Here is a 26,428-nt window from a genome sequence, read left to right as displayed (position 1 = left end):
GCTTAAGTGGGACTAAAGTGGTACACTGGTCATGTGCTGGCCTTTTGCTCAGGGTGAATATCACCCTCCATGAAGGAATTGAGCAAAGATGATGTCTATGCTAAACATTCAGCTCCTGAAGGAGCTGTTCTGTCCCCTCCAGGGTCTGGAATGGGGCTAAACACATGGGAAACACCAGACAACATTATCAGTTGGATTTGGGGGTGTTTGAGTGTGCTTCAGATGCACCAAACCCCTTTCAGGCTATGACAAAAAAAGCACAGAGGGAAAAGAGGGGCCTGGGACTGTTTCCCAAAAAGTGGAGAGTTGTGCAGCCATTCTTCTTTCCCCTGCCCCTTTGTGGAGAGGCAGGCAAGGGCCTTCTGCATCTGCCCATCTGTATCTGGTCCCATCTGCACCTCTCCACCTGCATCTCCCAATCTGCATTCCCCCATCTGCTCCATCTGTAACCCCACCATCTGCAAGCCAGGGTGAGCAGATGGAAAGGACACTCTTCCCAGTGGTGCTCCCCATCCATGGCTGGGTTGTGGGGAGTACTCTCCCATGAGAAGTGCAAAATCCTCCTGTCCCACCATACACTCTGCCTGCCCAGGCCATGGCAAAGCGCTTCCTCCCCTGCCCATGCAACTACTGCAGCAAAACTCCATCACTAGACTTACCCATGAGCAAAGAAATGGAGGCAGAAGGAATTTCCTGCTGGAGAAGAGTTATGTGGGGACTAAAGGAGAAATAAATTATTTCTGTGTGTCTGTGCTCTGAGCTGGCTGTGCTACATAAAGTAAGGTCGTCAGGTCTTCCTATTTCAAGTCCATCTCTGATTTTCCACACTAATCCTTGGGTTGGTCTTGGAGCCTTTTTGAAATGTCTTTCTTAAAAGGTTTCAGTAAAATCCACTTCATCTGGCTCCAAGAATAAGAGCAGGGAAATTTTTTATTAATTTACTTAATAATTTTTTTTCTGATATGTTTGGTTGGGGTTTGTTTTGAGTTTTTTTGCAAGCCTAGGAAATTATATACAAAACTAACATTTAAAGAAGCCAAGACTATAAAATCAATAACTCAAGAGTTAGGACACCATATTACTAGAGTTGCTCGCACCCTAGGCTTTAAAGTACTTCATTACAGTTTAGTTACCAGCTCATGCTACCATTTTTGATTGGGTCAATGTCTCAAGCATCCCAATGACAATTATGTCAGGGCCAGGGCATAATAAAATAAAAAAATCTATTTCAACAGGTAATAACCTTTTACAAAGTTGAATGACTAAGGCAGGATGAAAAGCAAGCCTGGTTCACACAGCCAAACACTGCACTGGAGAACAGGATTCAGCTCTGCTGCTTGCTTGGACTGATTGAAAGCTACTAAGTAAATCATTGAACCCAAAATTTTCACCATAAGTTACTGATTTCTCACTTCTCCATATCCAACAGTGAACATTGGCAATGTAAGACACCAAGCACTCAAAACTCGGAGTTTCCATGAAACATGAAGTTTCAATGACTGCTGGACCCTAAATGTGAATAATTTGCTGTAATTCTGAGTCACCTCACAGTCCCAGACCAACCCAACACCTGTGACTGTGCTAGACTTGGACCTCTATGAGCCTCACTTCTTCCCCTGTGAACCAGGACAACACTTTTCTTTCTCTTTGCAGGGTAAAAATACCATGCAGACCCACAACCTTGTATGCATATATAAGCACGTGGAGGTCAGGGAAGGACTTGGGTATTACAGCAGTAAGTGCCACGGGAAAGCCCAGCAGTAATTATTAATTCCATCTTCAAGCACTGTTTGAATACAGCTCAACAAACGAAGCACGGAAGAATGAGGGCAAGATAAAATATTGACTAGCTGCTCCAGCATTGTCTGGGCTGTGCCCTAGATAGCACAAGGGTATTTGGAAAAAGCAGAATAGAAACACCTAATAAAGGCTGAAGCTTTAAGGATTTGAATGATCTTTTTTGTTTTTGAATCATTTTGATGCAGTTGGATGCAACACTATTTAGAGAGACAGTCACATATAGGCATGCACATATAGGGAGGCTATATAGGCACATTATTCTACAAGTATACAAACATCTATCTGTGTGCACCAAGACTTTTCTAAAACATAAACAAGCATCTGACATCTAATGCAGCCCTTGATCAGAATTGCTCTCTCTTCTTCATAGACTACCACCAGTAATTATTTACCATTAGCTCTTAATGGGAAGGGATTCAGCTGGGATGTAGTAAACAAGAAAACCGTACAGATTGTTCAATATAGCCTGACTGGCTCTCAGCAGAGGTAAGAAGTGATTGGATCACACCTGGATATTTCAATTCATTGTTTTTATTGCCCAGGAAAAGCACCTTATTAACCTGTACCTGTTCAGGTCTCCATCATGTCCATATAGGCATCATACAAGTGCCCCTTCTTGTTCATATTACTGTGCTTGGAACCCTAAACTGCTGTGGGGTTAAACAAGCAATGCAACAGAGATCTGAATGGTTCATTTAGACTAATGACATTTGAACTCTGCTATCTTCCTACCTTCCACAGATTTTTTTTTTTATTTTGCAACAGGGTAAGGGCTCCTTCTTCCCACAGCAGAAACATCTGACTGAGGCAAAAAGATGGTTCTAGAAGGCAACACTGATAATTCACAAGGGAAGTTGTCATGTGGGGGGAAAAAAAAAAGAAAAGAGAAAAATCCTCTGTGTGGATTATTTCATTATTATTAAAAAAAAAAAAAAATAAAACAACCCAATGAAAAGGGTCATGGTAAAGGGACTGTAGTATTTTTAAAGCCATGTGCATTTCCACGGATATATTTTCTTGCACATTTCCATCATCATCCCATTCCTGTGACTCCTCCACCATCAACAGGGGTTATGTGCATCAGCCTGGGGAGCCCCTATACCAGGTCAGTCCATATGTGAAAATCAACATTTTTTTCATTACAGCAGAGAACTGAAGTATGCAACCAGCACATACTGAAAAGGCATTCAAAATATGACAAAAAAAAATTGTTTAAATGCTTTCATTCTGCAGAAAACAAATGTTCTCTTCACTGACTGGTCTGTGGCAAACTTCTAATTCCAGCCAGAAAATCCAGCATCCCCAGTCTGGGCTAACGACCATGCTACCAGACATGAGTTTATGTTTTTCATGCACATTTCGTGTATTCCCACACGCTGTGTTGCTGCCAATAATTTATGACTGATCTGCACCCAGCCTGCCCTTCAGCATTTTATTTAATCTCTGCAACAGTGATTTACAATGACTCATCATTAATACAAAAATGTACATGTGTGTTAACAAGTTTGGAAGAATCTAAGGAGGAAGGCAAATTTTTCTGTGAGTTGTGGCTGAATGACTTATGAGCCTGCTTAAGAAAGGCAAAACTAACCAGAAATTATGTTAGCTCTTCCCTGCAGCAAAACATTTAGGTAGGAAGAGTTTCTTCTGCACATTGCCTTAGAAGAAAAGGGATCTAGCAAAATGTTTGAGAAGACTGCTCCCTAGCCCCCCGAGATCTGGGAGGGGATGAGTAGCTCACTGTCACCTCATGGCAGGGTATTCCCCGTGCAACCTGCACACTTAGCGACAGTTTCACAGTCTCCTTGTTCCTTAGCATCCATTACAAAAAGCAGGGGCTGAAGTGCCATATTTTGGCATCTCTGCCCACTACCTGTGATTTAAGAAAGTCCCATTGCCTCTATAGTGTTAAATTCTTGTGCTCAGGGGAGAGAAGGGTAATTGTCTCAATAATTTATACAATTGTATAGCAGAATTACTGAACTAGCTCAAGCCCTATATCCACAAGACTTCAGTTATAATGTATTTTGACCTCTTTTTTTGTTTTTTCCTTGAACATAAGGAACTTATAAGAACACACCTGACAAAGTAAAAGAAAAAACTCCTCATATTTGAGGAGAGATGGGTACTGAAAAACACCCTGGAAAGAAAACCGAAAGAAAACATACTGAATGTCACTCTGGAGAAATTCCACCAGCTTTAGCTGAATCCATCCTATGTTCATCATCTTGAAAAATTTCTTTTGATGGACCATCCCAAACTGACACATTTGCCCATGCTGAATCCCACACTCCCAGACCCTGCAGAAGCTGCACACCTTTTCTCCACCCCATTGTTAAACAAGACCCTGATGGGTATCCACAGCTTCTCAGTGGCCAAAGCACCCACTGTGGAACTGAAGGAAACCCATATAAATTATGGTAACACCTGGATGAAGGCTAGAGGATGTAAAGTTGAAGCGAACACTAATTTTTTCTGGCTGAGCCAAAATACTGTGGGTTACACTACCTTATAACACATAAATTTTACATTTTATGCCTTTTATTCATTTTAAAGTAAGTATGTTGGAAGCATACTTTATATACACTAAGTATTTGGTATTTTCCTTTATTCAGCATCTTAAAGGGCTTCAAAAAATTGATCTCCCTGGGCTGCTGTGGGGTCACAGAAATTGATAACCCTTACAAGCTATGCTTATGTGAGCCCGCCTGCGTCTCCCAGATAGTGCACTTTGTAAATTAATCCTCCAAAGGCAAATATATTGTAAGTAGCTTGTTATCTCTAAAGTACTAAATTGAAGAATACATGGGATTATATTGACAGAAATTACATTTTCTGTAATGGGGTTTAATATATCTGAAATCTCTCCCATAGGCTCCTACGCTCTCTAAGAGAGGAGGGTTTGTTAATGTAGGTGCAATGGACATCAAGACCAAATTTATTCACTAAAATGGATTAGGCCATGTAATCAGAGCTTCAGTAATATTAATCTCTGACACTTATTGAACAACTTTTGTCTGCAAACTGGCATTCCTCCCTCCCTTTTCCCTAGCAGGCTTCCTGTTTGCCTTGGCCATTTTCTGGGTATTACTTCAAACAGGATAAGGTTTCCCATCATAAACACTAATCTAAAAATATTAGGACAATTAATTAGATACACTTAGTTTTACAAGGTATTAGATTGCAATACACTTCAAGTATGACACTTGTTCTGGGATAGTGGGAGGAACCCACATTTTGACACAGTATCAAAGGATAATAAATCAAACTTTTTTTAAAGAGGTTTGCTCCTGTATGATACTTAAATCATGAGCAATTTTCACTAGGGTTTCACCCTGAACAGTTAGCAACCCAAGATCCACTGCAGAAACAGCACGGATCCTGACTTCCTCCAAATGAATCACTACTATAACAGAGCAGGGGCTCCACCAACCCTCAACTGGAGCAAATAAATAAAATTGCTTCACACTGTACTTCAGCAGCAAAGAACCAGATTGTCGTCAAAGTTCATTTATAAACTGTATTTTGAAAACAAACTGATAAAGAGATACAAGAATGTCAGTCAAAAGGAAAAACTGCTCTAACAACACTATAAAAAGCATGACTGCACCCCAAATAACAATATGCTCAGCAGAAATGGAAGCAATTGTCCCTTTTTACCCTCAACATCTGAACCTCTTCCAAGACCAATGTTCTGCAAATGGATGTGCCTTCCTATTGAAGAGCAGTATCTTCAATCAGAAGGAGGACTGGTATCAAATGTGAATACACTAAGACCTGCCCAAATGATGGGAAACTAAAATACAGTAGCAAACCTCATATTTTCTACACCTAAAACCACTCACCTGGTTATGTCCCTTTTGTATCAATAAACAGCTGGGGAGGGGACAAACAAGGGCAAGATGTGTCCCCAAAGCCACAAAGGAATAGCCAGAGGGTGCCAGTGGCCATATAGAAACACTAAGGAAAATTACTTACCAATTGTTCACTTGAAGTATAGTGAGCCCTGTGTCTTGTGCCAACTGCTTTTTCTGCTCTTCTGAAGGGTAAGGGTGCTATAAGACACCAAAATAAATACAAATATTTAAAACAATGTGCTTTTTTGGCCTACTTTTTATTTTAAATTAACAAAAAACCCCCAAACCAAACCAAAACAGAAGCATGACATCTATTATTGAAAGGTGAAAATGCTGAGGTGTGTCACTCTTTTATAATTATTAATGGGCTACTACATCACATAATTAATGGCAGTAAAAGACAAGCCAATTATAAAGATTAGTGAAGTGGAGAAATAACTGCTTAGGATACTGACAGTACCTTGATACTTGAAAAGGATATTTGTTGCATTAGCTCAAAATTTTCTGCACTTGTCTCAAATGACCAATTAGAGTAAAATAATCTAATTTTTTTCTCCTTTTTCTGTTTTTAACGGAACAACAAAGAATGTGATAAAGCACTTCTCTGTAAAACTAAAACACACTGATGTTTTCCAAGATAGTGAAGGTAAAACTTGCCAGTGCCCCAAAATAATTTGCAAATAAGATCAGCATCCTGAACACAAACAAATGCCTGGGTTTTGAACACAGGCCAATGCAAGGTCAACAATCAGCACATTTTTGCCTGACATTAGCATAGCTGTGCTGCGCTAATCCTAAGAGACAGAAAATAAATACTCCTTTAATTGAAGATAATGTTATAATTCAATCATAAGTTTCTTGTGAGAACTTGATTTGCTTTCTCAGAAAAATTGCTTCTGCATGAATACAGATTGCTTAATAAATCAACAGCAAAAACCACAACCAAGTCTGAAATGTAGAAATACAATTTCTGTCCTTCCCATCTATGCAAAAATGTCACTGCCCCAAAAGAAAGTAGCCAAATACTGTACATATAACAGTTTCAAGGAAAAGTCCTGTTTTGAGAAACTGGTTCAGCTCCTAACCTGGATGCCCAAGTCTCACTACCTATCTGATTCAGACCTGACCTGCTGCAAGGTTCTTCACAGCATTCCAATAAAGATCATTTGATATAACTGGTTAGTCCTATCCCAACACCATTTAGCAGTTGATTGTCATGAAGCATTTACAGTTACACATTCATCCTTTTTTAAATCCCCAAATATTCCCTTATTCTCTGGATGTATTCTTCAGTGTAATATTACACAAGACATAAACTGAAACCCTTCTAAAGCATAAGAATTAAAACTTCATAAAATCCCACAATCTTCTTGGCATTATAGCTATTTAGCAGATTTTACATGTTCATGTAAACAGCATAGTCTGACTTCTCATGCCAATGTTACATGCAAGTATCACCTCACATTACCAAAGAGGAATTTTTGTTGCAACTCCAGGAACTTCTCTTAACTCAATACACCCATTTCAAAGTCCACCACCATGGCCATCGAGACTTTTTATCTTTTTTCACCCAAAAATGTTGAGGAATTTTCAGTTCTTTTATAAGTACTGCTCTCTTGACAGGAAGCCCACAGATGACCTGCACACCTGTAAACCATCCCTTGTATTTTCTGTGTGTACAGGAAATAGCTTCAGAATTATAAAGTGAAAAACAGAAGAAAGGGGATTTGACTTCTTTTTTATGCGTAATTTGCATTTTACACTTGTAAAAATATAGCATGTTTTACTGTCTGCCTTCTACACACATTCATCCACAACAGTCATACTCATGTCCGTCTATCTGAACACAACATTTTGGTTCCCTTAAACAAAAAAACCCCAAACCCTACAGAGATGATTTGTAACATTTTCATCTTTACAGCTTATTTCTCATTGCATTACTTTGCTATCAAGTGAGGACAGAATTATTCTTTTTTTTTTTCTTATTTTGCTTTGCCACCTTACATGTGATCTAATTTTAAGTAATTGAACAAACTGTGTCTAATTTCATGCAGCAAGCAATAATTACTAGACAGCCTCTAGCTATTGGAATTGAGAAGTCTGTCTCCATTAAGCAATTTTCAATTGTTCTGGACATTTTTTTTTTAAATAGACAAGACTGGATAAAATTAGGCATCAGAATAATATTGTCACTGTAAAAATAATTGCTTTAAAAGTCCTGAACTACAAATTCCTCAAATTGTGGAATGTCTATGGTAATCTGATTTTTTTTTTTTTTCATATCCTAGTACAGCATAAACTTTTAATTTTGTGATAAATCTGTAATTGCCATAATCACATGACAGCCTGGGATTTAACACAGCTAATCCCTCTTAGCTAAAGGGTCACAATGCGGCAGACTTTTTAACTATGATTCAGTGTACTTTAAAGTAATCTTAAACACTATGCAACATTATTATATAAGCTTTCTGTGGATCATACGAGTTGTTCCTTTGTAGACTAAAAATAAAGTAAAATAATAGAAATGACTTGACAAAGAACCAGCGTGCCACAGGCTAGGTTGCTATAAAAATATTCAAAGCCTTGTTGCATTCCCACCCACAGGGCTTGGAAGGCCTGTGCTACAGGCAAAGGCAAACATCACGTTGCAACAGAGAGAAAGAGGGAAACCCTGAGAACTGCATTTTATGAAGAAAAAGAAAATTCAGTCAAAACTGTTGCTCTTGGTCTTCACTCCACCTACACAAGAATAATCAGTGTCTTCTGAAAACTTTCTAATGGCTATTTGAAGGAGTACAGAGAAATGCACATAGATATGGATGTATATATTGTGTGTGTATAGATTATATTATATTTGTATGAACATGTATAAAACATATTTTAGTCAAATGGTTAAGTTTAAGGTAGTTGTGTGAAGAGGAGAGAGTTGGAGTTGGTCCTTATGGGTCCCTTCCAACTTGAGATAGTCCATAATTTTACTAAATATATAAATATATAAATATATAAATATATAAATATATATAAATATATAAATATATAAATAGATAAATAGATAAATAGATAAATAGATAAATATATAAATATATAAATATATAAATATATAAATATATAAATATATAAATATATAAATATATAGGGAAGAATGACTAAAAACACTGCCATGACTTCAGCTGACAAGTCTACCTATCACTCTGGCTCACTCTGGGATATCAAGGCAAACTGTTCAATAAACAATGACTTGAGACCTTTACTTTGTTGTGTACATTAGCTCCTACCATTATCTCTTAAAAGCTTAATTATTTGCAAACAATTGATCAAGATGGGAATTGAAGAAAAGAGACACTGGACACCGGGAGAGCTACAATGCATTAGGAGAGCAAACAGAATTACCTTTAGGTCTTATAAACAGAATTAATGATTGGGACCGTATGCAGGGCAGCATGAGAAGCTGTAACACTCATGCTGGACTGTTTTCCATTTGATCTGCATTAACACCTCGAGTGAAAGCCATAAAACAGTGATTACAGATGGGAAGGCTGACCCTCCTTCCCAGAACCAGCCCAGCTTGTGTACACCAGAAGACTGCAGACAGGCTTTCTTGCCAAGGCCAGAGGAAAAGGGTAAATCCAAGGGGAAAAACAAATAGGAAGCAGGCAGGTTCAATAAAAAAAAAAAAGGAGCTTCGAAAGAAATAAGGCTGACAACAGATTAGGGCTCTGAATTTGCTCTGATATTTTCTGATCAAGTCTGCTGCTGCTACAGAGCTATACAGCAGCATCCACTGAATGATATGAGACCTTGTGCTTTTCCCTTTCCATAAATCTAGCACTGAAATGCGGATTGTTTGGCACCATTAATGTGTTTTTGAGGCTCTGTGGTATTACTTTTAATAATGACTTAGTACAGAAAGTGATTGCTTAATAACACCATCAAAGTCTGCATGCAAATGAAAATTATCCCTGGGGGATTTGCCCAGGGTAATATGAACAGTTAAGGAACATTTGAAAAGGTAAAAATAACTATGTAAAATATGAGTCAGAGCAGTCATTTTAGCAGTAACAAAGAAATCAAAGTGACAGAGAGAAAAATTTAACTTTCCACCATACTTTCTTGCCACTGTTTTATGAATGGTATTTAGCGAGCAGTAGTCTTAATAAAAGCCCATTTTTTAATTTTGAGAGCATTTTTAGCAAAAGAAGCAATAAGATTTTTTTAAATCACCTTTGACTACAGATGGTGGTAAAATCGCCATAAGGTACAGATAGCAAGCGTCACAGGGTGTCTCTTAATGCTACATCTTATCCACCTTGTACTCCTCTCCTCAAATTTTCCACCCCAGGCAGCAAATGCTGGATGCCAGGACAGTGACAGACTATCTTATCTGTAATCCGGCATCAACAGCACTGCCTCCCCTCCTCCTCTGCGACAGCAGTGCATAATGGTGCCAGAAAAATGGGAAAATAATCTGCCCTTCTCACCCCCCAGATTACTAACTCCTCACGGCACCGAACCAGCTCAACACCAAGAGTGCCAAGCAGCTCTCCAGGAGCAAGGAGAAAGGCTGCCTGCTCTGTTTGGAGGAGGCTGTGGCAAGCGTCCAGCGTTGCCCTTACCGTGGCAGCGCCGTCGCTTGGCTGGCTGTGCCACGAGCATCATTTTGGAAGCTCTTTCATCCTCTTCCTCCAGCCCTCCGCCTCCTCCGGAGCTCAGTGCAATGCACCAAGGTGAGATGACCTTGAGCTAAACTCTGGTAAGTGATGAAATCACCCCCTTAAAATTTATGCCCCAAGTGTTTATTAACTGTTTTCTAACATCAAAATAAAAAAAAAAGAAAAAAAAAATCCCAACGCTGTGATTTTGTTGTTTCTGAAGAGAAACCCAGCCTAACTCAGTAGTCAGAATAAAGCCCAAGGATCAGCCGTCCAGCAACAAACTGTACATTGACTTTGTGCTGAGCTCTATATTATTGCTTTACCTAAACTTGTCCAGGGTTAGCTAAGGTGGCAGCACAGCAATTTGGTTCGCTCCCCTTCCCCAGCTTCCTTCTGGTTTGCATTTGAACTGTTTACATTAATGATCAAGTTGATCTACAAGAAATTACTATTTTTTTTATGTCTATAATGCTTTCCTATTGTGTCTCAGCTTTATGAATTAGTTTTACTGTTGCAGTGAATGCTTTTTTTGTCTCCTGACTGCACATTATCAAAGGGACACTTTGTGCCTTCCATTTGCATTACAAAAGCAGTGCATGGTGCAGTCTAAGAACAGAGCTTGAATTTATAGCAGTCGAGTCCTAGATCCTCACACATTCTGGCCTCCTAAAGAATAACAGGGGTTTCTGCACTCAAAAAGTAGCCAAAAAATGGTTGGATCACTATCCATAAAGTCATAAGATTGCAACCTCCTTTCTTCATCGGCCACCAGCATGTTGAGAGAGAGTGATAAAGAGAACGCGTGGAGCCCCTCTTGCCTATTTTGGAGACTGCCTGAATAGGTTTATAGACCATCCCTGTGACCTGCTTTATATTCAGGCAAGGCTGTAAAAAGTTGCCAAGTTGAGGTGACCTGGTAGGGAGGGGGGAGAAGAAAAAAATTCAACTCGGAAGCTGCAAACTCGATCCTGTTTATCCCATGGGATTGGCTTGCACATTGGAGGAAATACTAAAACACTGAGAAGGAAGTTGTTTTATTAGAAATACATCTCTGAGGCTGGGAGGGAAAAAAAGCTTGTGCAAAGTTTGCACAGTCTTTTCCTTGGCTGAGAGTAGTGAGTCAGCCTGATAATGCTATTGAAGTGTGAGCTGGCTTCAGCATTTCAAGCTCCTTGTTGCTTTTTCAGCACAGCAAGAAAACTTAGTCCATATGACACAGTCATGCTGCAGACAAAGCCAGCTTTTTCCTCTTTCAAAACACAAAATTTCCTCAACTTATTGTAATAGTTCAAGGCCTTTTTTGTAACATTACTGTTAATAAATCCTGGTGCTGCCAGTTATTGAACTGCAAACTATGAACACAAGATCAACAGATGAGTTTGGTCTTCTAAAATGAAAAATGAATCAAAATATGCAGTGTGACTTGATGCTGCATCCCTTTGACTCGCCAGTATCCCTATGGCAAGGCCAATAAACTGCTTCTTTGGGCTTTTGCATCAGCCCAGTCTTATGAGATGGGCTCTGAGACACTGCCTATCGTGCCCCTTACAAAAGGGTTTGCAGGCTGCTTTGGCAATTCTGCCAAAAAATAAAAGGTGAGGAAAGGAGGCAGAATCTGATTCTCCTAACGAAAATGCAGAGTGTAAAAGGCAGACACAATACCCCAGAAATTTTAAAATCTGAACATGTGTTCTCAGCCAACCTAATCAAGCAAGGGCTGCGGTGGTTTTGCAGGCAGAGGCGGGGAGGAGACATTTCCTATGTGGGGGTTTACAAGGAGGGAAAAGAGGCACTGGCATCAGCGACCTTTTTAATGAAGAAGTTATGCCGGGGAAAAAAAAAGCACTTCTCCTTTTTTCCCATTTGTCCTTTTGTAAATAATTTTCTTGCAAGAGTTGTCTGTGAACAAGTTTTGGCACTCACTAACATAAATATCCTTTCCAAGGCTGATGGAGAGACATGGTATGGCTTGGGATGCGCTGCCAATACTTCTCTGGTGGCCCCATCAAATTACTCATAATGTGAGCACTCATTAAGGAAAAAAAGTTCAGATCATCCCTTGAACAGGATATTACAGAAGTCAGAAAATGGAAAAACCTTTTAACTCATCTAATCCATCTCCTGGCTGCTACAATATTATTCCTTCCATACCATATATTATTACCCACTGCCTTTTCCAGTTGAGCTTTAGCTAGTCCAAGCAATGGTGCTTCTGCTATTTCCTTTTGGAGACAGTCTGATAGACCTCAGTGTTTGGAGTTTACTCTGGCTCCTACTGGTTTTCAGTTCAAGCTGAGTCTATGCAGACACTCCCACACCATACCTGGGTAACTGAGCGAAGCTTTTCCCATATCAAACATTCCTTTGGTGCCTGATGTATGCACACACACACACACACACACACACACACACACACACACACAACTTACACATACATATTAATTTCATTTAACACACTTAAGAAGGGATTTTTTACTCTAGGATCAAGACTGTTTGTGCTAATGTGATGTGGGTGATGCACTTTTTGCATCCTCTGCCATTTTTCTTTACTATTGTTATTATTTATTGTTTTTCTTTCTCAGCCTAAAACTAACAAAGGAGAGGGAAATTAAAAGAAAAAATGCATCCAAATGATTAGCAAAATTCTCCTCAGTGCAGCACACAGCCAAAACTACGAAACACTACAGCCAAATGACACCAAAGGAACTAAGGAAATGCATCATCTGACGGCAACCGCCTTAGAGCTAAAATTCACAGCCTTGAAACCCAGCTTTTCAGTTAAGCCAACATCTTTATCAGGCAGCTGTGAAAAGGCAGGAAGGCAAACCCCAGCCTTCCCTAGGTGAGCAGTTTTTGGGAAGGAAGAAAAAATATCACCAGCACACCAAAGGAAATCCCAACTACCTGATAACTCCATAAAAGCTCTGCTGTTGTTTTTAGAGCCAGCCTAAGACAGATTAGCCCAGGTAAATATCTCCTAACCAGAAGCCTTTTCTCAGCAATAAGTCACTGTCCTTATCTACCTCAAATGACTTTCTAAACAGGTGGGCTCAGAAATAACTCTACAATCTCTGGGAAACGCCAGTACCAGCAGTTGTAATCCCACAGAGTTAAGCTGAAAGCTTTTATTTGTGCTTTTTCCTCTTTTTCTCAGGCTGTCTTCAAGAGCTCCTCCTGTAAATGAGGGATAAAAACACTCCCTTTTTCCTTCATCCCTTACTCTATATACCTGTGTAATCAGGTTGATGGAGTGTTGCTGTATTCAGCCAGATCTCTAATATGAACCTCAGGCTTTTGGATGGAGAAGGAGCTTTAAGCAGATTTCCCAAGGTGGCAGCACCCTTAAAGAGCAGCCACCAAACAAACTGGGAAACCTCTTGCCAGGAGCTTGAACTTTTTTTTCATGGAGGGACGAAGCCATCATACAAAGAGAGTTCAAGGAAACCAACACATTGAGGTGCCAATGGTTCAACACCAAGATGAGGAGGGTTACATTCTATTTTACATTTTCTACTTGAAAACAAAACAAACAAAAAAGAAAACTACCACCAAGGAAGGAAATGAAAAGATAAAGCTGCTATTTTGCAATGCTGCTTTGTTGGCATGGAAAGTCCTTGAACAGATGCCCTGTCCACCATTAAATATTCACAACATATCCTTGTAGAAGAATAAAGACCACTCAACTTATAAGCAAAACCACAATGTGTTCTTCATGGGGAAAAAAAAAAAAAAAAAAAAAAAAAAAAAAAGAAAAGAAAGGAAGATGCATTTAAAGATCTGGGAAGAAAAAAAAAAGAAAGGACAGAAAAGAAAAAAAAGAAGCCAGGAAAACACTGCTGTTCTCTGAAGAAGCAGAGACTCTTGGAAGTAGTGCACATTCTCTGGCGTTAATTTTCCCACTTAAATTACAGTGATGCTGTAGCCTCATCTCATTAGAGATCATTGTCCCCAGTAGACAGTTGTGTTTATGGGGGATTCTTGCTGTTCCACACCTGCTGCTCAGGTTGCTACGTGATAAAGCCTGCATACAAACAGCAGTCTTGAGATTGCTGGACTGCAACTGATGAGCCCAGGCTAATTCAGGGGTGATTATGTAGTTTACTGGACCACTAAACCTCTTTAAGCTTGTAATTACTGCCTATTTGAGTAAAGAACATTGAAAAGCAATTCACTGCATCATGCCTGCCACAGCTGGAAGCAGGCTGCCAGCAGTCTGCAGGGACATTAAAATCTACAGGGACTGGGATTTGAGCACAGCTCATAGGCACTGACGGCAGCACAGCCAAGTGTGTTCACATTCCAGCTCACCTTTTCTGACCAGGCGTGCTATTAAAGGTGCAATGAAAACTATAGAAAAGCAATAAAGATGACAAATAACGGGACGTAATTGAAAAAAACTGCATTTTAATGCCTCTCCCCCTCTTCCCTCTCCCCTTATATTGGCTAAAAAAAAAGTAAGCCTTTTTGTCATGACAAGAGAAGGGAAAGAAAAGCCTTTTGCAAAAGGAGAAATGCACTGCATACATGTGTTTCTGTTTTGAAGTTGGGGGTTTCCATCAAGCTTTAGAAAGAGCAAGTTTACTTGTAAAGTGAATGCACAGTAAGTCCTTTTACATATTTGGCAGAAAGGGTAATGCAGAGGCATCTTAATAGCCGAATCTTCATGGAGCCTTCATGAAACCTTCCAAGAGTATCCCAGCCCTAAACCACCACTCTGAAAAAGAACTCCACCCCATGCAGCATCACAGCAGTCCTTACTATCAAGACCAGATTGTAAGTTTCTTTTATAAATGAATAAATAAAATAAATAAATAAAATAATATAATAAATAAATAAATAAATAAATAAATAAATAAATAAATAAATAAATAAATATGTCTCTGATTCTATTGGCCTTTTGAGTTCTGACCCACCCTAACCCTCTTTTTCAAGTCTGCCCCTGCAGCTCACAAAGAGCAGGAAGGTATTAAAAAGGGCACCTTGTTTTTTTGCATAATTAGCAGTTTTGGGAAGAAGAGCAGATCAAATGAGACCTATGACACAGACAGAAAGGTTGGTAGTAGGTATTTTTACAAGTGAGTAAACAAAGGTCTGGAGAGGATTGCTCCAGCAGAGCCGGAGAACAGCACTGGTGAAAACAGAGGGATGTTGCCAGTGTCACCACTGAGCCCAGCACCGCCTGGCATCGCCGGGAGCTCCGAGCAGCTCCACGCAGCGCCTGCCCACGGGGCTCCAGCTGAAGAGCCAGGTCCTTGGAGCCCTCCCATCCTCCAGCCACGCCACAGCTATCCCTGCTGTTAGACTGCCACGTGTGGGGTCCGGCAATGGGCCTAACGAGCCGCCAATTAACTAACTGCATGAAATGGGCTTTAAAGCCTCCTAGGACATTTGGAGATGCAGAATTCATCAGTGTCATTTCCCTGCCCCGCAAATAACTGCCACAGCTGCCTGGGAGAATGGGCTGTGGGAAAAGGCAAAAACAAACAAGCAAAATTAAAAAAAAAACATTGCTATTGATACAATTAACCCTGGACAAGTAAATTTAAGACATAGGACCTCTTTCTCTTCTTATCTAATAAACTGTCTTGTTTTAAAAAAACATAGACATGCCATCTGTAGCACTAATCTCACATGTATCTAGAAAGGGAAAGGGGGAAAAATCCCCGTGCATACTTGAGCATGGTACTGTGAACAAATATCAGCTTTTAAAGGAGAATGTGAAAGCTTTCAGGAAGTTTATTCTTAAAAAGCATGTAAATTCCCAGTCACAACAATCCTCCAACTAACCCCATCCAATCTCCAAAGAGCCACAGGCTTGTGTGTTATCCAGCTATCACTCTTATTAATATTCATTAGGCAGGGCTACTTGCATTTTCATAAGCTGCTAAGGTGGCAAAAGAAACAATCAGAATTCTTTAACACACAGGCATTATCAATTCAACATCTGCCAAAGAAGAGTGCATACAGATCTGAGGTTGAAATTCAAATGCAATTTACCTGGGCTAGAGCTAGGCTTCACTTTCCAGCACCCAACCAGCTATTTCAGGAGCTCTCATTTTATCCATCCCAGGTTTTACCTCCCCATAAGTTCACTCTCCATTATTTTTACCTTTAAAATGAGAGTACCTCATAAATTCCTCCTTCATTCCTTAGGTCTAATGAGTTCTCTTCTGCTAAAATAACCCAAGTTCAGTGCAATCGCATATATGAATAATACAGACAAGTTTTAACTCAGCAAACTTGACTAAGCAATTCTGCTTCCTGGCTAGAGAATTCATTTATCTACACCCATTTAGTGTGTGAAATCCCTTTGACTGGCTTCAGAGTACAGGCCTGTACAGAAATCCAATTTCTGACCAGCCTGGCCTTAAAATTTAACTCTGAGAGATGAACTGAGAAGTCTCCAAAAGAAAACAACTGCTCTAATTAATTATGTACCCAACTTAGCAAAGAAAGAAGTCTGATGCTAACCAATTTCAGAATAAATAAAAGATAAACATGCTCCCAGGATGATATTTCTATGCACAAGAACATGCACGAAAGAAAGTGTGATTTAGATCTCCTGAGCGATGGGAAAAGGCACATCACAATTCACCAAATCTCCAGATTCAACCCTAAATTAACATGCATTTGCCCACAAATTCACTATGCATTGATTCTTGTAATTATAAAAATGTCATTAAAAAGGATTGGACCAGGATGTGACTCATCCTTCTTGGAAAATTTCTTGGACCAAGAGGACTCCCTCATAAGAAATATTCTTTTCCCCCAAATTCAGTTCAGGTCTCTATCAATTTCACTTGGATTTCAAAAGCCTCCAAAGACCTAACAGTATCCTCCCTCACAGAGGGTTGCTGGAACCAAGCTTTGCATTTCAGTGAAATATTCATGGTGTGAGGTATTTCCCAGGCGCTGGTATTGGCCAACACTTGGGGATGAGCCCTGAAATGGCAAACCTGTCTTCACAAGTGTAACTTTAGGTCTGACACTGAGCTGCAGTGGCATGGCCAAAGCCTGGGCTGCCCAAAGAATATGTCCTCAGCTCTGTAAGGTGAGACCCTCGGTGGGCATCTTCTACATGATGAATGGATGAGGCCAGGACAGGGGTTTTTTGGAAGGGGTTGCCAAAAATCCAAGCAGAGTCAGCTATAAGCAGCCAGTGTCCACCCCATCCTCAGCCTGAGCATCCCTTTCTTGCCTGGTCTCTTCTAAGGTCTGAGCACATCAAGCACCACACACATGCAGATGCCTTCACAGAAACTACCGTAAAAGAGATAATCCACACATTTGGAAGCAAAAGCATCAAGACGATGTGTTGCTTTCAGCACATTTATGCAATGGCCATTAAAGATTCACAAGAACAGTGACAAGATATAATCAATGAATCTTTTCAATTCAAGCTCAAAAATCCCCCTCCCCTTTTCCCTCCTTTCTGAACAAAACCCATTTATTTTAGAAAGACCTAAATGAAAGTAGTTAAAGACCAAAAAAAATGTCACCACTAACAAGTTACAAAGTAAGAAAGAGCAACCAGGCACATTTGATCTTGTTCTATACAGGAACCTTTTCAAGATGACTGCTCCAATTAAAAAAAAAAAAGTTGAATGTATCATTTTGATGATAGGAGATTATGAACTTTACTATTATATGCATATATTTTGTTTAATGGCTTAGTTTATTTTAATAACAAAGAGAAACTAGATCTTTACAGATGAAAGCTTTATTTCATGGCATCAGTACTACTGGGATTTTTAAAATCTGTGATGTTAACCAAAATGTGATAATGGATGCTCTCAAGGGCCCTATTTTGTAGCATTTTATGCAGAACCAAACTATATGCAAGACATTACAAACATGATGTTTAGCCCTATATTAAGAAAGTAGAACTGACTTCAGTGTCAGAGGCCTCTGTAATTGTTTTCCATCTGCTTCTCATGCCTCTGAACTTGTGCAGCAAAGTCTGGCTGTAGAAATGCTGTGACAAAGACATTAGCTCTCTGAATATTTTTAATGAAATTATATTGAAAAGCACCATTTGCAAGATTTTGGCTAGAAGAAGACAGGAGTGATTGCAATGTAACTACTTTATCTACAGCACCCTTGCCTTGAAGGGTCTGTTGACATCCAGAAGAAGAGAGAGACAAAACACATGCTAGGAAAAAAAAAAACCTAACTCCACTACCATTTTTATGTCATTTACTTCCTAAGATAGAGATAATCAGAAACACCTCATCAAACTTGATCATGCTCTCAATGCTTCTGAAGAACTCCTCATCTCTTCCGCTTCCTTTTATTCCCACGTTAGTAGATTGAAAACAGTTGCTTCAGACGACAGCGGCACTCATGCGTATGCAGCATCAAGGACGCTCTCCTTTAAAATGTTTTACACGCGTACATAAATCTTTATGCGCGCAGAGGTGTGCGTACATGTACGGGGGTCAGTGTAGCTTTGTGAACCTCCACCCCCAAAAGCAGGAACCCTCTGTTTTTGGGAAGGCAGCCCAAGATGGCAGCTTACGATTCACGGCTGTATCACCGCTGGCTCGGTAGTGGCAAGGCCCCAGGTCTAATCTGCCAAACATCCCCTTCGTCTGCAGCCGATCAGCAGATGCAAGCACACAGGCCCTGTCAGCTTGACATATCATTCCTACGACAATGTCAACGAGTATTAATGTTCAATTATCCGTCCTAGAAACAGCCCTCGCCTTTGCGCATTGTGTAACTGGGCGCGTGGCACTGCGGTAATGCGAACGACAAGGGCAGAGATGCCCGCGCTCACCCGCTCACTGTGAGCTGGCTTCCCAACATCGCGATGACATTGCCTTGCGGTAGCGCATGGACGCCTTCCCCCTCTTTCCTCTCCCTGGTTGTGGTTTGCTGGTTTGGTTTGTTTTACGGACGGCATGTTGCAAAGACCCCAAAGATGCGTCTCCTCCTCTTTGCATGCTGCATGCTGCCCATCAGCGTGCCAAGATACACTAGAAAAGGCGTATTTTGATCTCACACCCATGCAGAACCATGAGGACTTTTCTCATTTACTTTCATGGAGAGCCAGAAGCTGCCTATCACCCGGCATCCTCTCTTTTTGTCCCCTGCTTGTGTGTGTGTGTGTACATATATATATATATATATATATATAATTTACCATCAAACACAAATGTCAACAGTGTCTTCTTCCAGGGCTGTATCAAGATCAATTCAACCCTCAACTGCAGGGCTGGAGCAATTTGGCCAAATGAAATGCTACAGGTTCCTTTTGTTAAAGCAATTTTAAAGTAAGACCCCCAAAGGAGAGAGAATCTGAAGAATAAACTCAAGATTATTCCTGGAATCTTTTTTTTTTTTTTTTTTAATCTGCTGCTCAAATATTAATATTATTGATCATGCTAAATTCAAATAGAACTTTAGGAGTAAAAAAAAACTTATCAAATACTTTTTCTTTTAAATCAGAATTAGGGTCAAATTGCCAGTTGTTTGAATAGTCTGTGACAGAGTTTGCATAATTTCTCTTGTTGTTGTTACTATGGCTCAACTTCCTTGAACTAACATTCAAAGGTTATCGGCTCTAAGTTATGCTTGCTAAGTCTTCTTATACAACTCACAATCAGAGGGAGGGAGTGGGAGGAAGCAGTGTGATAACCAGTGCCAGCTTTGAGATAAAGCCCTCCACCTAATCTCTGTTTATTTAGACAACCATCTAACCACAGCACCGGGTGTAAAAACAAACCAGGTATATGGCTAAGGGAATTTCTCCTCCCTTACCGTGATTGCATTATATTTTTTAGGTAAAGGAAAGCAGAGCCTCTTTCTTTTTTAAGATTACTTTGAAAATTTAAATAAGCCCAAAGTTTGAGGTTTTCATGTCTGGATTCGCTTGGCTGGATGGGCTTTTTTTTGCTTTGTTTTGTAGGAAGGGAAGGTAATGGTAACAAAGCACATTCTATTCCATGCTTTTTTTATTACTGATGTTTTGGATAAAAAGATTTTACCATATCATATTAAAAAATACCCTCTAAAAATTAGGTTCCCACTTTGAATTATTTTCCACCAGAGGGGATTCAGGATGTTTGTAACAAATACAAATATAATGGGTTCAAACTGGACTAAACTGAGCAGTGTTTGTAATGTATTTCCCTACGGAGCTGACAGAGAGTTGGGCAGCCAGCACATCTCTGCTGCATCAGTGCTGAAGCTGCTTTTCCAGGGCCGAAGCTGCTTTTCCAGCCCAGGTGCCAAAACAGAAAAGCTCTTGCAGGTCAAGCTATGAGAAGCAGTAAGGTGTCTGGCTGAAGGATACTGAGCCTCCCTCCTCCTTCAGCAGCAATATTAAACAGTGGTGGGGAGATGCATGTTGGCAGATGGCTCTATTTCTCCTGCCATATGAGCCCAAAGTTGCCCCCAACATATTCAAACTCAGTTTTCCCCCCTTTTTTACCCCTCTAATAGTTCACCTCACTATTTACTCAATCATTTTAGGTAGGGGGAAGTGATGAATATTGCTGAGGGCCGTTTTTTTTTGGTGCAAGATGAATAACCCCAAGGAACAACTTACACTGAGACCCAGGCTCCTGTCAGCCCTATAATTGATGATGTTTTCACTGTAAGGGGTGGGGACTGGGACACATTAAGGCTCAATAGGGGAAGTAAATGGAGTGAATTGACTCAGCAACTCTGCCTTTTACCACAGCTTCTAATAAGGATAAACTGATTACTGCCAAATGTACTTTAACATCACAGGGAGGGGAGGGAAAATAAATCGATCTGCTCAAAGGAAATAAATGCCATACCAGAAGTTTTTTAGAAGGGAACTTTTATATACAGAAGCATGGAAGCACATTTTGGCAATATGCTGCTGCTTCTTTCCGGGTTGCCTTTTGTCACTAAACCAAAAATTAATTTGCAGCCTTAAAACGCATCCTGAAGATGAACACAGCAAAAAAATCTCTACAAATCCAACTTATCATTTTTGTAATCTCACTCTCAAATAATTTGGATACCAAAGAGGAGCATGGGAATGCTCACACTGTATTTCAAATGTCGACTTTATGTCAGCATCTTTTTACAGCAACTGAGAGACCGGATGCTCCACTTCTGTGCCAGGCAGTAGGGAAGGCAAGCAGGCGGCAGCCCAAGTTGCCAGGGGTGACTATGGAGCTGACAAGCCCAGGATCCAGCAAAACCCTCCCAGACTGATGACTTCTGGGCTCCTGCTGACCTTTGATCCCTTCTGGTTTGGTTGGGAACAAAAGAGCCCGTTCACCAGGGCCCCTCACACGTATATTTAATGAAAGCAGCCATTGCCTATATGCTGATTAATGTGTTTGCCTTGCATGTGGCAGGAGGAGGACCACAGCCACCCTGTGCTGCTTTGCAGGTAAGCACCAGCTTACCTAGCTTGTATGTCACACAAAATTAATCAGGGAAATCCACCATGAGGCACAGAAAAAGGACTAAAATGGGTAAAGACATTTTTTGTCACTGATGCAAGAAGTTGCTGAGACTGGCAATGGTGCCATGAGCATTATCCCTGTGGACCCAAAAACCTGTGGAGAGTTTCTGTCATTAGAGATTTGATGCTGCTCTGACACCGAGGGCCATCAGCAGCTCAAACACGCTGTTGCAAAGATGCTTTCGGCTACAGCAACCATGGAGGATGCTGTCCAACCCTCAGCAGCCACTTTCATCACCGCGTATTGTCACCATAGCAATGAAGCTGAATGTGGGCAAATGACAAGGGTCTGTCATCACTCAGCCCTGGCCTGACAGCCCTCAGCACCAGTCGCTCTCATCCAGCCTCAATACACAAATAGGTCCTCAGCAGGCCCAAAAGTAATAATCTGCCCCTCCACAATGTCATCGTCACTGGCACTCCCAGTAGCAGTGTGCAGCCCTATACCCCCTGGAGATGGTTCTGCTTTATTCCACAGTGAGTTTTCGTGCTTTAGGGAAAAGGAAGAGAAAAATCAGAAAAGAGAGAGCCAGAGAAGGGAGACAGTGGTATCCAAACATCAAATATCAGAGATAATCAAGGAACAAAAGAAACAAACAAACAAACAAAAAAAAAAAAAAACCAAAAAAAACCAAAAAACCCCAAAAAAACAACAAAAAAAAACCACAACAGAAAAAAAAAATTAAAAAAAGAAAAAAATCTAATTAAGAAATGGAATATGAAAATTAATTTTTGAGAGGAAAACTATGTAATGCCTTCAGCAACGAATAGCAGGGCTACTGACAGTCTAAAGCTCCTTTCTAATATTAAACGTGGCAGTTGTATATAAAATGCATCCGCTGCTCCCTTCACAGAAACAGGTGTTTGGGGTGAAATCAGGATAACTGGCAAGGTATGCTGTGCTGTCACCGACAGCAAGCATGGCCAACACACTGCTCTGCCTTCAAGCCAACACCAAAATCAGGGTCCCAGCTATTTTCACACTCTTCCTGCCAGAGATGCCACAAAGAGACAATTAACTTGGTCTACTTCCCTGCTGCCTGGGTGGAAGTACAGCAAGAAATGAAAGAAATCAGAGATGGCAAACACTATCTCATCCAGAGCTCGACTGCCTGCTTGGATTAATCATAACATCTCCATTTCAGGAGAATTTCTGTGTGGGGTTAGTTTTTACTCATCCTGCCCATACAAACTCACCCCTTCTAATTGCAGCCGGTGAGGAAGATGAGAAAGATCTCTCTTGGTGGTTGCCTTATTAGCTCATCTTGACCACGCACTTTGGATTTTACTTTAGTGTTTAGTCATACAGAACACCCCAATCTAACAGTGACCCTATGTTACTGCATCAGCCCTCTCACTGTTTCAAAAGCTGCCTTTTAATGATATTTAATTTCGGCTCACTTACATGCTACATTTGCTAGTGAACACATTGGCTATGTGGTTCTTATTCAACACCATCACTGTCCCCCCATAGTGTGCAACATGCTCACCGGTCTGCAGCAGCCCTAGAAAGACAATCCACTGTTCAAACATTTTTTTAAACCTGATTTACCGTTTCAGAGAAACAACTCCGCAACTAATCTTCCAGGACAAATGTAATGCCAAAGAGCAGCTAAACTGAAACATATAAATTCCATATATACTTAAAAATATCATTGTCTGTAATTTAATATAACAATATTTCTAGGCCTATAACCTTGCACGCAGAGGCAATTTCCCAAGCATTAATACTTAAATGGGTCATATGCACCACATCTGTCATTCTGTCCTGAAGTCTATGAGGCACAACCAAGACTCTGCAAGCCTATTGATTTTTCTAGCATTTGCTTTAATTTACTTAACCATTGAGAAATCCATCAGTACATAAAGGGCAACTGTCCATTACTGCCTCATTTGCAGACATTCTTTCCCCTCTTTTTTTCTTTTTCTTTTTTTTTTTTTTTTTTTTTTTTTTTTTTGGTAAATATTTCCCTTTAAATCGCTGTGTGTTTACAGTGTAAAAATGAATCCGGAAAGTGCTCACACCTGTTTCTGTTCAGTAACTGCTGCACTGAGGTATATGTAATGTGCTTAAAGATAGAATAAATATCTAGACATTATTACATCTGTGTGCAAAGGGTGGTAAATTAGATCCTAATTACATTAACAGGGATTCTGCCTCCCAGCTTAAATTTTACATGAGCACTCTGTAAAAATCCAAAAGCTCTGCTGTGGTTTCTTTACGAGCTGGTGATTACAGCTACTTCCTATGCGGTCACTAAATATTCTGTTTACAAATAAATGAAGAAGCTTTGAGCCAACTTGCCAGGGTAATAATACGTGTTTTTTATTTTTTTTTCCCCAGCAAACCTTTACCACATAAGCATGACAACAATCAGAAGCCCCGGCTTCATCTAATTACTCTATCACATAATTTCACAAATTGCCTTTTCACTAGGGAGCCAAGTGCAAAACACGCTCACAGTGGGATTTCAGGCAGCAGCTTTCATTTACTACTCATTTCTTGTTAAATTAAACACAAAAACACCAGTTGTGTGAAAGAAGTCAAAAAGAATGCTTGCAAATGAGCCAGACAAGTGTATCTTATATTTATACCATTTGCACAAAATAGCTCATTGGCAAGCTGGATTTTTAACAGCACCATTAACATCTTTAACCCTTTTAAGGCCTGGCATGAGGCTGGTAACTGGATCATTCTGACCAAACTCAACCCAGCAAAATGGCACCAGGCAGTGCATCAGCCTTATCCTTTTGTTCATAACTGGGAAGGGAGGCAGCATGCCCTGACTCTACCTCCATGTAAACCCTCTAGCTTACCAGGATTGATTCCACGAATTTCTGGGTATTACATCCACCTATGTAAGGGAGGGAACAGCCCTAGAAATAAATCAAGTGGGATTTGCAAGCACAATTTCGCTTTCATCAGGACAACCCTCCAAGGTGTGGGGTACCAGTGAGACTTGGGGACGCAGGACCAGACCCCTGCTAATTATCTGAGAGACAACAAGGCAGGATTGCAAGCTGTCACCAAAGAACACAAATTATTTTGAAAATAATTGCAGCCAGTGTACCATTGCTGGTGGAAGTGAACCAGAGGTTAGACTACTCTAAAATGACATTTTGTACATCAACAAGTACAAAACTAAAACACGACCATCAGTAATTAAAGCTGCTCCTTTTGTAGCACCAAAGCCAGTAGGTCAGGTACCATTTTACATCAGAAACCAGCCTTGATGGCTGCAGACTTGCCAACACTATCTACACATGGAGAAAAAAAAAAGACATTAGCAGCAGCTGTCTGTGTGCCTCGACATTGAAAATCCTATTCATACAGACAGGTGGAGAAATTTAAAAGCCAATGTGGTGCAATTTTGATGCAAGTAGTGCCACTGTTTACTAAAATGCCACTATTACTGCTGTTTATGAAAACATTACTAAAATTGCATTTTATTCATAAGAATCCCAAGGTTTGGGTTATTACAAGCATCAAAATTGTTCCAACCACAACTGCAGCTTACAGCCCTCTGGGATTTGCAACCTGCTGCACTGACAGACCCATGCTCAGGTTTCAGCAATGAAATCAAAGGTTTATCCTCTTTGCTGTTCCCACACAAGTACAATGCAGTTCCTGGATCAGCATGAAATCCACGGCAAATAAACGGAGTTCTGCCAATGAATCTATTAACTAGCCAGATTGTCTAATATGGCATTTACCTTTCCAAAAATACCATTAGGAACCCCAAAGGCTCTGCCTGACATGAATACGGACAGCCTAGGAAGAAGACTTTCACTTCAAAGCTGACTTTGGAGCAATCAACAGAGCAAGGCACCCAAGGCAAAGTGCCACCATTTTCTTTCTGGGTTCAAAAACAGCTCTTGGAAAACATCCTTATATCATGAACAGCCCCTTGGTTTTACTCCAGTGACCATTTTAATGTCACTAACATGACTACCTTGCTTTTTGGATCACTGGGACAGAGGACTCATTGTGAGAATAAGGTTTTTGTGGTTAGGTTGTTTTTAAAAGTGCTTCCAAATGTTTAATGATGTAGAGGTTGGATTACAAAAGGTCAACCAGTAGCCAAGAAAAGAATATTCATGCTATATCTAAAATCTGAGAAGTATTTTCTGGGCAGAAATTTTTGCTTCATAAAGCAAAATATGAAGTGGTAAGGCTCCTAGACCTTGTCTTATTCAAATGATGGCCCACCACTGAAGTGAAATGAGCACTCCACTAAATACTCTGGGTCTAAATCAGGCAATGATGCAAAAGGCAAGGTAAATTAGATAACTACATATTAACTTAAACTCTTTTCTGCCTACTTACCTTCTCTCTACACATATATTTAGCACTGCTGTAGCTTACAGGTTGAGGAGCTGGAAGTACAATGATGACTCATCAATAAGATAAGATTGGTTGGACTTGATGATCTTAAAAGTCTTTTCCAACCTTAACAATTCTATGAATACATTTGTTCCATGAATAATGACTCTATGAATATTGAAAATTGGATTTTTCAACTGAGTATTTTGTTGGAAAGAATGGCATTACCCATGGAAAATTTTAACTTACACCACCAAAAAACTTTCCCTTCCAAAGGAAAGTTTTTCTCTGGGTAATTTTGATGTTCAGACAGTAAACATAAGTACTTAATATTAGGAATTAGAGC

At 40.1% G+C, this 26,428-nt stretch overlaps 1 protein-coding gene across 4 annotated transcripts in view; it reads right to left on the bottom strand.

Moving 5' to 3' along the window:
* MEIS1 (Meis homeobox 1) overlaps positions 1 to 26,428 on the bottom strand; it is a 108,970-nt gene that overhangs the window by 17,186 nt on the left and 65,356 nt on the right. For all 4 annotated transcript variants that reach the window (XM_056487337.1, XM_056487338.1, XM_056487336.1 and 1 more), the window contains exon 9: positions 5,779 to 5,855. In XM_056487337.1, the coding sequence (XP_056343312.1) occupies positions 5,779 to 5,855 (77 nt within the window). The remainder of the gene's footprint in view (positions 1 to 5,778; positions 5,856 to 26,428) is intronic.

This window comes from Oenanthe melanoleuca, chromosome 3 (assembly GCF_029582105.1).
Source record: "Oenanthe melanoleuca isolate GR-GAL-2019-014 chromosome 3, OMel1.0, whole genome shotgun sequence".
Classification (NCBI taxonomy): Eukaryota; Metazoa; Chordata; class Aves; order Passeriformes; family Muscicapidae; genus Oenanthe; species Oenanthe melanoleuca.
The sequence above is the reverse complement of the archived record's forward strand: the minus strand, read 5'-3'. Positions and strand labels throughout refer to the sequence as shown.